The 12,212-nt window shown below is 50.2% G+C and overlaps 1 protein-coding gene across 6 annotated transcripts in view; it reads left to right on the top strand.

Moving 5' to 3' along the window:
* Positions 1 to 12,212, top strand: part of ARAP1 (ArfGAP with RhoGAP domain, ankyrin repeat and PH domain 1) — a 61,274-nt gene that overhangs the window by 12,870 nt on the left and 36,192 nt on the right. For all 6 annotated transcript variants that reach the window (XM_061149520.1, XM_061149531.1, XM_061149519.1 and 3 more), the window contains exons 2-3: positions 4,065 to 4,146; positions 8,356 to 8,893. In XM_061149520.1, coding sequence (XP_061005503.1) covers positions 8,385 to 8,893 — 509 coding nt within the window. In that variant the 5' untranslated portion in view covers positions 4,065 to 4,146; positions 8,356 to 8,384. The remainder of the gene's footprint in view (positions 1 to 4,064; positions 4,147 to 8,355; positions 8,894 to 12,212) is intronic.

The raw sequence follows: 12,212 nt of genomic DNA, 5'->3' as shown, positions 1-12,212 counted from the left end.
CACTGGGGTCCCTGCCCAGCCTGCCTTGGGTGGGGTGCTGTGAGGGGGAGGAGGGGTTGGGGGTAGAGAGGTAACAGGCCCCAGGTCTGAAGCTCTCGGCCTGCCTTCCTCCCCTTCCACTCCCCCCACCGTTGGGCCTGCTCTTGCATCTGGAGCACAGCTCTGTGCTGGGGGGACTTTGAAAATACAGTTGGGGAAGGGTCCTCGCTGAGAGGACTCCAGAGCTGAGTGGGGAAGGAGTTAGAATCAGCAAGGCATCCAGATGCAGGCCTGACCCATTCATACAAATCAGAATGCAAAGGAGGCTCACACCCACATGGACCACCAAGGGCAGATCCCTCAGCCTCCCCGGGTGTCTTTTTGCCTCCCCTGTTCCTGCCCCACTGAGCTCTCCCAGTCTCTGCATCTGCCAGGTCCTTTCCCATCCCTGGGCCCCGCACACTGAGTTCCCTTGGCTTAGAAGTACAGCCTCCTGCTCATCCTTCAAGGCCCAGCTCACGAGTACCCCCTGGAAGCTTCTCTGCCTCTGCCAGACAGTCACATCCTCTGAAGGCCCCCTCTTGCCTCTAGCAAGTGACCCAGCACCTCACACAGCCTCCATTGAAATGGGATAAAAATCCCAGGCTTGGGACTTATGGGGATGATTCAGGTGAAGGTGGAAATGTGGCGGGGGCTGGACATGCGGCAGGTGTTTAGGAAACCAGGGAAGTGGGAGTGTGCTTGTCCTTCGCTGAGGCTCAGGGCTGCCTTCCTGCTGGACTGGCAGTGTTGGGGTCCTCAGTCAGGAGTGGGCAGGGATGCTTGAGAGAGATGCTGGGCTGGGACAGAGAAGGGGGCGATGAGATTTAAACTCTGCCCTTGGGGTTGGAATGGTAGTTAAAGGACAGAAGTGTAAAAGTTTTGGCTCCAGCAAGAGGGACACAGGCTGGACCTGAAGAAGGACTAGTTGGCATGGGTTAGAGACTCTAAACGACCCTTACTTACTCCTGGACTAAGTAAGTATCCTTACAGAGTAGTGTCCTAAGTAAGCCCAGTCAGGTCCTGGGTTCTACTGTGGAGGGCAGGGGGAACAAAAAGGTGCAGGCTCTCAGGCCAGGTTGGAGGTTGGGTAGAGATGGACCCCGCTCACAAATGGGACAGCCAGGAACAGAGCAGGAGCAGCACTGAGCTGCATGACTCAGCGTCTGAGGCTTAGGAGCCCAAGGGGGTGGTCAGGGAGGACTTTCTGGAGGAGGCAGCTGCGTCAGCACCCAAAGGTGGGAGGATGTAGTTCATTTGCTCATTGTCAGCAGACCATCTGGGGGGCTTCCATGTGTTAAGCTGGTGCCAAAAATGAAACTGAGGGAGTGATGGGCCAACTGAGCCTGGCTGGGGCTTGGGGCACATCTTGACAACTTGAGCAAGTCACTTCCTCCCTGTGGGTGTTTGTTTCTTCATCTGTAAACGGCAGGGCTGGAGCGGGTCGAAGGATGGTCCGAGGAGGTGTACTTAAGGATGCTGGGAACCGTGGGACGTATTTTGAGCAGGAGTGAGACCCAGGTTGGCTCAGCAGAGTTGCTGGAGGGAGCCAGGGTAACAGCAGGAGCAGGGTGGGCTGGTGAGATGTTGAAGCCTGAGCTGGGCCCTTGGGGTGCTGGAGAGGGGAACCCCCAAACTTGTGGCCAGGCTGTCGCAACAGGATGACGCCCTCCTCTGCTGGTCCCTGCTTCCCTGCAGTGGAAATTCAGTGATGTGTCATAGCAGGGGAAAGGCTTAAACCTCCAGACTCCAGACCAGAATTTGGGTGGAGCAAGTGAGACAGAATAAGTGAGTGCAAAATATAAGGGGGAGCGGAGGCCAAAAAGCTCAAGGTAATCCAGGTAAACATTTTTCAGCAATATTTTTTTAAAAATAAAAATTAATGAAAAAATCCAAGATAAGCAAAATATCAAAAATTTAAATAAAGAGGTTTAGTATTGCAGATTTTTTTCTTTGTCTTAGGCCCTAGCATGGTTCAGCAACGCACTGCTCCAAACTTCTTTTTTCAAAGGGCTGCTTCCTCCAGGAAGCCTTCCCAGACCCCCAGACTGGTGAGGGCCCTGTGGGCTGTTTTTTTGCTGGCTGGGTGGTATCTGATGCCGTCAAGCCTGAGATTCCTGGAGGGTGGGTCAAGGTTGGTCTGGCTCATGCTTTTAATGCCTTGAACGAGCTGTCCTAGAGGTGTGTCAGTGCGGAGTCCCTCAGTCTGACCTTGGCCTGAAGCCCTTAGTGCAGGAATAGGAACTTGAGAGAGGCCCTGGAGGGGGCTGGGCCCTTCTCGGGGACGGAGAGGTGGTTTCCTGTTTCCCAGCCCTGGTCATTCCAGTAGCCTGGTTGGGCTATCATGGATCAATCCATGTGGAATCCTGAGAACAGTGCCTGACCTGCAGCAGCTGCTCAGTTAGAGCTTGTCATTTTTGAAAGGCTGTATATAGAGTGGTTACGAGTCTGGAGCTGCACCGTCCAGTAGCAATGTGATGCAAGCCACAAATGCAATTTAAAGTTTTCTAGTAGGCACATTAAAGATAAATAGGTGAAATTAATTTTAATACCATAGTTAATTCAAATATCCAAAATGTTATAATTTCATTATGTAATAAAAAGTTATTGAGATATTTCATGTTCTTATTTTTTTTTTTTACTAAGTCTTCAGAATCCAGTGTGTGTTGTATAGAGCACACTTCACTATATGGTCGCATCTGGAGTTTCAGTACCCGTATGTGGCTTCTAGAAGTTATTGTATTGCAGTTCTAGACTATATTTAAATTGCCCCTTCCCAGCTATGTGACTTTGGGCAAGTTGCTGAACCTCTCTGTGCCTCAGTTGCTTCATCTTAAATTGTGAGGTATGTACCTCATAGGGTTGCTATGAGAATTAAACAAGTTAATAAAAAGTACTTTAGGTGTCTGATGTGTATTGATAGTAAAGACTATTTGCTGCTGCTATTTAGTTGCTCAGTCGTGTCCAACTCTTTGCAACTCCATGGACTATAGCCCACCAGCCCGCTTTGTCCATGAGATTATCCAGGCAAGAATACTGGAGCAGGTTGCTGTTTCCTTCTCCAGAGAATCTTCCTGACCCAGGGATCAAACCTGCCTCTCCTGCTTGGCAGGTGGATTCTTTACCACTGAGCCACCTGGGAAACCCAAAGACTACATTGTCTTATTAAATTCTTTTTTTAAAAAAAACCATCATTTGAGTAGCACTGCCATTTTTTTCCCCCCCAACTCTTTATGAAGTACTAATTACTTAAGATTTATTTTAAAATATTCACTTTTAAAACCTGTACCCCCTAAAGTCACCCTGCAGACCAGCAGTTTGCGGTTGACCCTGCGCTAGTGGCAGGAAGCGTGGCTTTGCCCAAGACCTGCCCCTTCCACCCACCCTCCTGAGCAGAGCCCCAGCCTCCTGGCCTTGCTGGTGGTCTGCCCTTGGGGATGGCCACTTCTTTCTCTTGCCTGGAAACACCTTCTTTTGGTCCCCATGCACATTTAGGAGCAGGGCCCCTGGGGTCTTGTGGCCCTGCCTCACCCCTCCAACCCCCCAGCACCCAGGCTTAGGGAGGGCCTTGTCTCCTTGGATCTGCCCAGGGTCCCCTTCTCTTTCTGGCAGACTCTGCATTGTGGGGGCCCTGCCTTAGTCGTGGAGCTGCATCTACCCCCTCCTCATGTCTTCCTGGGGGCCAGTCCAGCCTCCTGGCCAGGCCACTGGTCCTGGGGGAGGGCCAGAGAACAGGGGGTCCTGGCTCCCCTCTCCCATGGTTGGTCTCCACCTCTGGGCAGGCCTGTTGGGTCTGCTCCTCACCCCCTTGTCAGTCAGCCCCGCGGGAAGGCCCTCCTCCCTTTAACCATCTCCTGCTTTCTTTCGGCTCCCTGAGCCCTCCCCTCTCTTCCTCGATCCTCTTCCCCTTCTTACTTTCTTACTTCTCTTTGCTTTTCCCCATCTTTCTCCCCACCCCTTCCCCTTTCCTCCTCTTCTTCCTGGCATCCAGCCACTCACAGTGACCTTGTCTCTTAGACTTTTCACGTTTACCCTTGTCCTTGCAGCTTCCACCTGAGGCCAAGATGAGGAGCCATTCAGAGTAGCTGCCGCCTCTGGGGGACCCCGGCATCCTGGGCAGCCCCACCGGTGAGTCAGGGGGAAGTGGGGGGCTGGGCTGGGTATTGCAGGCTAAGCCTCCACCGAGGCCTCAAGAAGGTGAGACCCAATGTCCTGTTTTCCATTTATTTATGTATTTTTGGCTGCATTGGGTCTTCGTTGCTGTACACGGGCTTTCTCTACTTGTGGAGAGCGGGCACTACTCTCCAGTTGCCTTGCGTGGGCTTCTTGTTGAGGTGGCTTCTCTCTTGTTGCAGAGCACGGGCTCTGTGGTGTGTGGGCTTCAGTAGTTGCAGGCCGTGGGCTCTTGAGCACAGGCTCAGTAGTCGTGCTGCATGGCCTTAGTTGCCCCGTGGCACAGAGGATCTTCCTGGACCAGGGATCAAACTGGTATCCCCTGCGTGACAAGGCAGAGTCTTAACCATTGGACCACCAAGGAAGCCCCTGTTTTCCATTTTGAGAAACTGAGGTTAAGAGGCAGAGAGAGAGTGAGGCCAGAGATCTTGCAAAGAGCTTCCCAGGAGGGTTTTGAAGGATGGAGTCAGGTAGGGATCAGTGAGGCAGGTGGGGTGTGTACCTGATTACTTGATTTCCTTCCATGCCTGGTGTGTAATGGTCTTATTCTTACTTCCAGATGATCATGTTATTGTCTAAGTTGTAATTTGTTGGAAAATGATATAAAATTAAAAAGATAAAGAGGATACGGTGAAAGGTAACCCTCCCTTTCTTGTCCTCCCAGCTGGGAGTCTCCTCCTCAACAGCAGTGTCTTGTATACACATCCGAGTGTTTTGTATATATGTGTGTGTGTATGTATATGTATATATTTTTGTTTTCTTTAACCTAGATTTTTACATAATAAAACACTGTTCTTCACTTGCTTTTCCATCCAACAATAGATCTTTAATATCAATGAATATGAACTTTATTTTTTGTCCATACCTTGTTTTGTGGCCGTACCTCGTGGCATAGGGGAACCTTAGTTCCTTGACCAGGGATTGAACTTGCATCCCTTGCATTGAAAGCACAGAGTCTTAACCACTGGACTGCCAGGGAATTCCCTGAATATGAACTTCAGAATCTGCCTGTGGGTAATTTTAATTGGGATTGTGTTAGCTTTAGCTTAAGCTAGGAAGAACTGCTGTCTTTATAATGTTGAGGGCCCCTTATCAAAGAACATCAAATGTATTTCTGTTTGTTTGTGTCTTCCTTTGGGACCCTCAGGAGCCTTTTAGAAAAATTCACATAGTTTAAAATTTGGGTAATAGAAAAAGATACAAACTGAAAAGTTTACTTCTACTTGGAGCTGGGTTTCCAGGGAGGCTGATTGGGCCCAGGGAGGGCCCGGGCAGTGTGTGCATGTGGTCATGTGTTTTTTGGTAAATTTTTAACAAACCCTCCCATCCCCCTCAGCCCTCAGCATTCCTCCCTAGAGGCAACCAGCATCTCCTGTCTCCTCTGTATCATTTCAGAGATCTGCATTTAGCCGTGGACACACACTAATCTATCCTTTCCTTTTGGTTTTATTATTGTGTTTTTTTTATGAAAGGCAGCATGTTCTGTATGGTGTTTTGAACCTTTCTTTAGTCAGTTGATACATATCGGAGGTCATCTCATCAACATGTAGAGTTCCCTCCTTTATGGAGTTTCCTCATTTTTCTTTAGTCATTTAGTAACCCCTTTAGGAGGTCACCCCACACTAATATGTAAGGAGTTTCCTCATTTTCTATGGCTCAGTATTCTCCTGTGTGATTACACTGTAGTTTAGTTAACCATTCTCCAGTCTTTGGGTATTTTGATTACTTCAAAGCTTTTGTCGTTGTACACAGTGCGGTAGCCGATACCCTATGTGCGTCCTTTTGGACGTGCACCAGGGAGACTGCACAGGCGGCTGGGTCAGAAGGCCTAGAGCATTGAGGCTTTCCCAGCTCTGGTGGCATTGCCCTTCGCAGAGGCACTGCCCCATCCTGGGAGGAGAATGCCTCACCTTGTCACCACTCAGCATAAGGAGGTTAAGTTTCATTTCCTGTGTTTAGAACCATTTATACTTTTCTTTCTGTCAGTTCATCTTCTTTGCCCATTTATCTGTCAGGTTATTGCTCTGTTTCTTATTTCTAGGTGTTTTTAACTGTCTAGGAAAATTAGCCTACGCTTGGGGTAGGAGTGATACCCCCTAGTTTGTCATTTATCCCTTGGCCTTGCTTATGGTGTCTTTTTTTTTTTAATTGTGCAGGAATGTTTTATTTGTCTACAGTTGAATATTTTAGTCTTTTCTTTATCCTTCTGGAGTTGTGTCATTTCCAAAAGGCCTTTGCTTCTCTGAGACAAAGATTTTTCATATCCTTTCATCATTTATTGTAACTTATCCTGTTGTAAGGCATGGGGGTCCAGCCTTGTAGCTCGCTATGCAGTTGTACTAACAATTCAATAATCCATCTTTTCCCTACAGTTTGAGATGTTACTTTTGTTGTATTACTAAGTTCTTAAATGTATTTGGGTCTTTTTTTTAAATTTTATTTTTATTAATTATTTATTTGACTGCCTAAGGGATCTTTAGTTGTGGTATCTAGGATCTAGTTCCCTGACCAGGCATTGAACTGCACCCCCTGCTTTGGAAGGTGAACTCTTAACCCCTGGACCACCAGGGATGTCCCTAACCTGTGCTGTTTTAATTATTAATTAATTTATATGTTTTAATATGTGATGAGGCTGATTCTCACTCTACCCTTCCTTTGCCCACTCCTTCACTTCCAGAATTTTCCTGCTCTTCCTGCTTGTTTATTTTGCCACATGAACTTTCAAATGAGCTTGTCTAGCCATTACCACCCATCCCTCCAAAAAGTTCTGTGTGTATGTTTAGTAGGATAGTACGTATTTATAAATTAACTTAGGGTTAATATCTGTATGATGCTCTCTATCCAGGAACATAACGTCTTTCTGTCTATCCAGAACTTCTTTTTGCCCCTTAATATCAGTCCATATTTCTCTCCCTATAGATTCTATGCACTTCTTACTAAGTTTATTCTTGGTGGCTTTTATTTTGCGGTGCTGTTGTAAATGAGGTCTTTCATCCTGGTTTCTACTTCGTTATTACTTATCAATATTGATTCTATTAATTTTGAACCTAGCTATCTTACTAAATTCTTTTACTGTTTATAATACTTTCTCATCTGAACTTCTCGAGTTTTCCATTTCAGAACTCATATTATATTTAAGTAATGGATTAAGTCTTCTTTCCCAGTTTTTATACCAATGGTGTATTTTTGTTGAACTTTTAGAGTAGTATGAATAAGAATAATGATGGAAGTTTTCCTCTTGTTTTTCTGTTAAGCAAAGTGCTGGTTTTTATTTTAAGAAGGTGTCAATTTGTTTCTGTTTTACTAAAATTTTTGTTTAAGTGTACTGGATATTGAGTTTTATCATATGCCTCTTTAGTATCTGTGGAGATGAGCAGTTAAGTGTTTTCTTTCGATCTGTTAATCACTGCTTGGCATCATCTGTTCCTTGACTCTTGCCAGGTCAGGAGTTCTTGAGTATCAGTAGGGGTCCTCAGTCCCCACTGCCCAGTACAAGGCTGTTTTGAAAGAACAAATGAATGAATGGCTTATCCTATCCATTCCCACCTTTCCCTCCTCAGCGGTGGGAAGGGGTTACTCACCCACAGGCCCAGGACATCAGACTGTGTGGTGCTGTGTTGATGCACCTCCTGGAGTAATCTGCTTCCTCCAGGAGCATGGAGGTGGGAATAAGGCTCACCCCACAGACTGGGCCTATAAAGGGACCAGCCGTGGTATCCCTCGATCCCACCTATACTTGCTAATATCCCTGGGGCCTGGGCCTCTGCTGAAAACTGCTGCCTGAGAAGGAATTGTGTCCTTGCCTGGGTCTTGCAGAGCATGGGAGGGGCACGGGTGCAGACACAGCCACAGCAGTGGCCAAGGCCGTGGACGGGGGTTAAGACAGCACCAACTCTGAAGGTCCTGGAGGACTTCCTGGAGGAGCTGGATGCTAGCAGGCCACAGAGGTGGGGTGGGGGAGGAGGTGGCAGGATTCAGGCAGTAGGAGAAGCCTGTGTATTCAGAGACCAGGCAGTACCTCGCCTTGCCTGGCACACGGGATGCAGGGGAGAAAGCTCAAACACAGAGCTTACCTCATGGCATGGAAAAGCCACAGAGAATTGTTGATTGGAGACCTGTACCTGGACAGCCTGCCTCTGACCTGTGCCCGTGTGTCTGTTCCAGGTCTGGACAGAGCCCTGCTGGCAGGAACCATGGCAGAGGCCGGGGATGGGGCCCTCTCAGTGGCCGAGTGGCTGCGAGCCCTGCACCTGGAGCAGTACACGAGGCTCTTCGAGCAGCACGGCCTGGTGTGGGCCACAGACTGCCAAGGCCTCAGCGACGCTCGCCTGGTGGACATGGGCATGGTGCTCCCCGGCCACCGCCGCCGCATCCTGGCTGGCCTGCTCCGCGCCCGCACACCCCCAGCCCCTGCACCCCGCCTGGCCCCACGGCCGGTGCCCATGAAGCGTCATGTCTTCCGCTCACCACCCACACCCTCCACTCCCCCAGAGCCGCAGCCCGTGGCTGGAGAGGACGAGGGGCTGCCCACCGCCCCACCCATCCCGCCCCGGAAGAGCTGCCTTCCGCCCACCTGCTTCTCCGCCCCGCCCACAGCGGCCCCGGACCCTGCAGTGCCCCCGCTGCCCGCCAAGCGGCATTTGACAGAGCTCAGCCTTCCGCCCGTGCCCCCCCGCACCGGGCCCCCCCGCCCGCTGGCGAGGTGAGTGGGTGTGTGCAGGGTGGGAGGAACATGGGCAGAGGATCTAGAGGGTTAATATGGGGGGGGAGCAGGGGGGAGGGTTGTGGCCTTTGACACGGGGGTAAGAAAGGCACCTTGGTGGCGGGAACAGCATGTGCAAAGCTCAGAGGTGGGAAGTGCAGTCCTCGGGTGCTCCGAGCAGACAATGCAGTGTGAGCGAGGGTGAGGCTTGTGGATGGTACTGGTGGGACATGCCGTGAAGGCCAGGTGGGGTTCCGGGAGACTTTTCAGCAGAGTAATCAATTGAAAACTGAGTAGGAAAGAATGACCCTGGCTGCTGGTAATGTTGATGGAGGAGGAGGCTGGGAGACCAGTGAGAGGGCCCGGGGCCACCTGTGAGGCCCCCACTCAGGCTGCGTGCGTGAGAATGGAGAGGAGTGGGCAGATTGGAGTGAGAGCTTGGCCCCAGAGTGGACATGAGCAGAGAGGGCACGAGGAGGCACATGGCATCCAGGTTTCCATCTTGATGGTGCCGTCCTTGATCTGTGATCTGAGCACAGAGGGCGTTTGGGTTCATTTTGGGGCCTGGTGAGTATGAGATACGGGGAGACCGGCATGTATATCTGAAGTTGGGAGGTAGCATGTGGAGGAAATGAGGAGTCTGGAATGAAGAACTTGTCCTGGAGGTCTCAGCAACTGCCCAGGGCCTGGTGCTGGGGCTCCTGTCTTCCCCTTTCACATGGCTCCTGCCAAATGTCAGTTCTCAGGCCACATCCTACTCACCCTCCCTCTTCCCCAGAACCATTTTCTCCCCTCCTAGCTCCTTGTACTCCTGTTTCCTTTCTTTCTTTTTCAGTATTTTTTTTGGGGGGCGGGGGGCACCGCTCCATGTGGCATGTGAGATCTTAGTTCCCTGACCAGGGATTGAACCCACGCTTTCTGCATTGGGAGCATGGAGTCTAAATCACTGGGCCATCAGGGAAGTCCCTTCCTTGTTTTCGAGTTTCCGCCTACTTCTGTGGACATTGTATTTAACTTCCTTTACAAATACCCTCCCTTCCTGCCACTTTCTGGGTGCCCAGCTTGGGGGAGATCCTCAGGTGTGGCTGTGTAAAATATTTAGTGAGGGTATAATGGGGCTTTATTGCAGCACTTGGGCCAAGTCAGCCTAATCTGGGAAGGCTTCTTGGAGGAGGAAGGGATATGCAGAGAGAGATCCCCTGGTCTCTGTTATTGTTGGGCACTGTGCTGGGTGCTTTACTTACATAACCTCGTTCGATCCCTGCTCAGGTCCTCTGGGGGCATTTGTGTCCTATTTCAAGCAGAGAAACTAAGGCTTAGAGAAGAGAGGGGAGCATTGGCTGGATTCATGCCAAGTACATGCCCAGGGAGCCCCTGTGGGGAGAACCTGGGAGGTTTTCCTCCTTAGAGAGGGGCATTAAAGGGCCTTCTGAGGCCAAGCCAGGGCTGTGGTGTTTTGAGGTTTGATTGGTAAGAGCACAGAAAAAGTTTATTGTGCATTTCATAGGTTCACACACTGGGAGCGGTAATGGGATTCCCTAGGAGCCTGGCTGAGAGACCAGATTGAAGTTTCTTGGTGCCACTGCACCCTCTAGTGGCCACCCTCCTGCATGCAGGAGTAATTTTTATTTCCTTCAACTCCATCATTAGAATGGGGTGTGTGTGCATGTGTGCGCATGCACACCTGTCTCTGAGGGTTGGGAGTAGGTGAACAAGGGCAGGAGGTAGGGCCCTGTCCATAGAGCGTTCGTGAAGGCTGAGGAGGCAAAAACCCTAGCCAGTATATGCCTGGGTTCCTGCTTAGAAGGCGAGGTACCTGAGCAGGTCCAGCTGGCTGCGTGATTCTGAGTAGGAAAAGCTGCTCCTCTGGTCCTGTTTCCCCATCAGATATCCTCCTTGGCTCTCCATGGCCCTCCTGAATTCAGGAGACTTTCTGGGTAGAACAAGGGACCTGTGTTGCCCTAGGGTGCCAGGCCCCACTCTCATCCTCATTCTGAACTTAGCCAACCTCTGGGGGACGGCAGATTCCCATGGTCAGGAATCTGGCCCCTTGTAGCCAGAGAACCCAAAATTTATTCCAGGCTGAGAGACTTCGTAGGCAATTATTCCTTGCAGCAGAGTGGCAGGTGAGCTGTCAAGTCTGGCTTCTGTATCCTGGTGTCTTTGACACTTGGAATTGTGGGCATCTGCAGTCCTAGCCTCCTGGGCTCCCAGGGTGTGCAAAGTCTTTACAGTCCAGAGATAGAAAAACTCTAAGGGCAGAGAGAGCCCCACGTATGGGTAACAGGTAAAGGCTGGGCAGGTTTTGGACCCTGACTGGCTTCCCTGTCTCCTCACAACCCCTTTCTGTGACCCCAGGCTCTGTGGTACACAGTGGAAGACTGCCCAGCCTGGCTGGCTCCTGCCTCCGTTGCAGGAGTCTCCACTTCCCGATCTGGCCTTCCTGTCCTTACTTGTACCCTCTAGTGACATAGGTCTTACTCTCTCAATCTTAGGGCCTCTTACACCAGATCATGTGGTGACTGAGGGAACTTTTTCCCCTGGCTCTGGTCCATCACTGGGCTTCCCAGTGGAATTTGGGATTGACTACTGTGTGTGCATGTGTGTACTTAGGAGGGAGGAACTCCACGTGAGGGCATGGCTAGCCAGTTTGTCTGTGTGCACCTATAGGTGTTCATCTATAAGGGTAGTAGCATGTCTGTGTATTTCTGCATCCGCACATGTTCTAAGGGAGGCAATGTATAATAATTATACGTATACACAGGTGGGGGTTTATACAATTTCAGTGGTTTCATGCTATAGCATGTGTTCAAATTTATCAAGGCCTGTGTGTACACATACATGTGCCCAAGTGTTCTGTACTGTGGGGGCTCCAAGAACATGAGTGTATTTGTGAGTGCGTGTGTTGTGGGTGGTGAGTTGTTTTTTGTGTACAGTCAGGTGTGAGCCATTGTGTGCTTGTGCTATGTTTGCATGTGCTGCCAAGAGGTCGAGCCCCCTAGAATGTCAGCTCCATTAGGGCTCAGATCCTTGTCAGTTTCATTTACTGCCACGTCCCCAACATTTGAAACAGTGCCAGGTGCCTGACAGGTACTGTTGTGTGAGTAAATAGGTGAGACCTGCATGAGCTTCTGTACCACCAGGCGCTGAGCGTGTGTGCTACCCACGCTGACTCAGCACCCTGTGAGGCCCTAGGCACACACTGGACCCTGGACAGTAGGGTTACAGGAAACCCCAAAGCCCTTCCCACTACCTGACCTCTGTCACCCCAGGCATCTTGGAAAGGGAGAGACCTTTAGGGAAGGCACACAGAAAATGA

Source organism: Dama dama, chromosome 1 (genome assembly GCF_033118175.1).
Source record: "Dama dama isolate Ldn47 chromosome 1, ASM3311817v1, whole genome shotgun sequence".
NCBI classification, from domain to species: Eukaryota; Metazoa; Chordata; class Mammalia; order Artiodactyla; family Cervidae; genus Dama; species Dama dama.
This window is presented reverse-complemented; position numbering and strand designations above follow the sequence as displayed.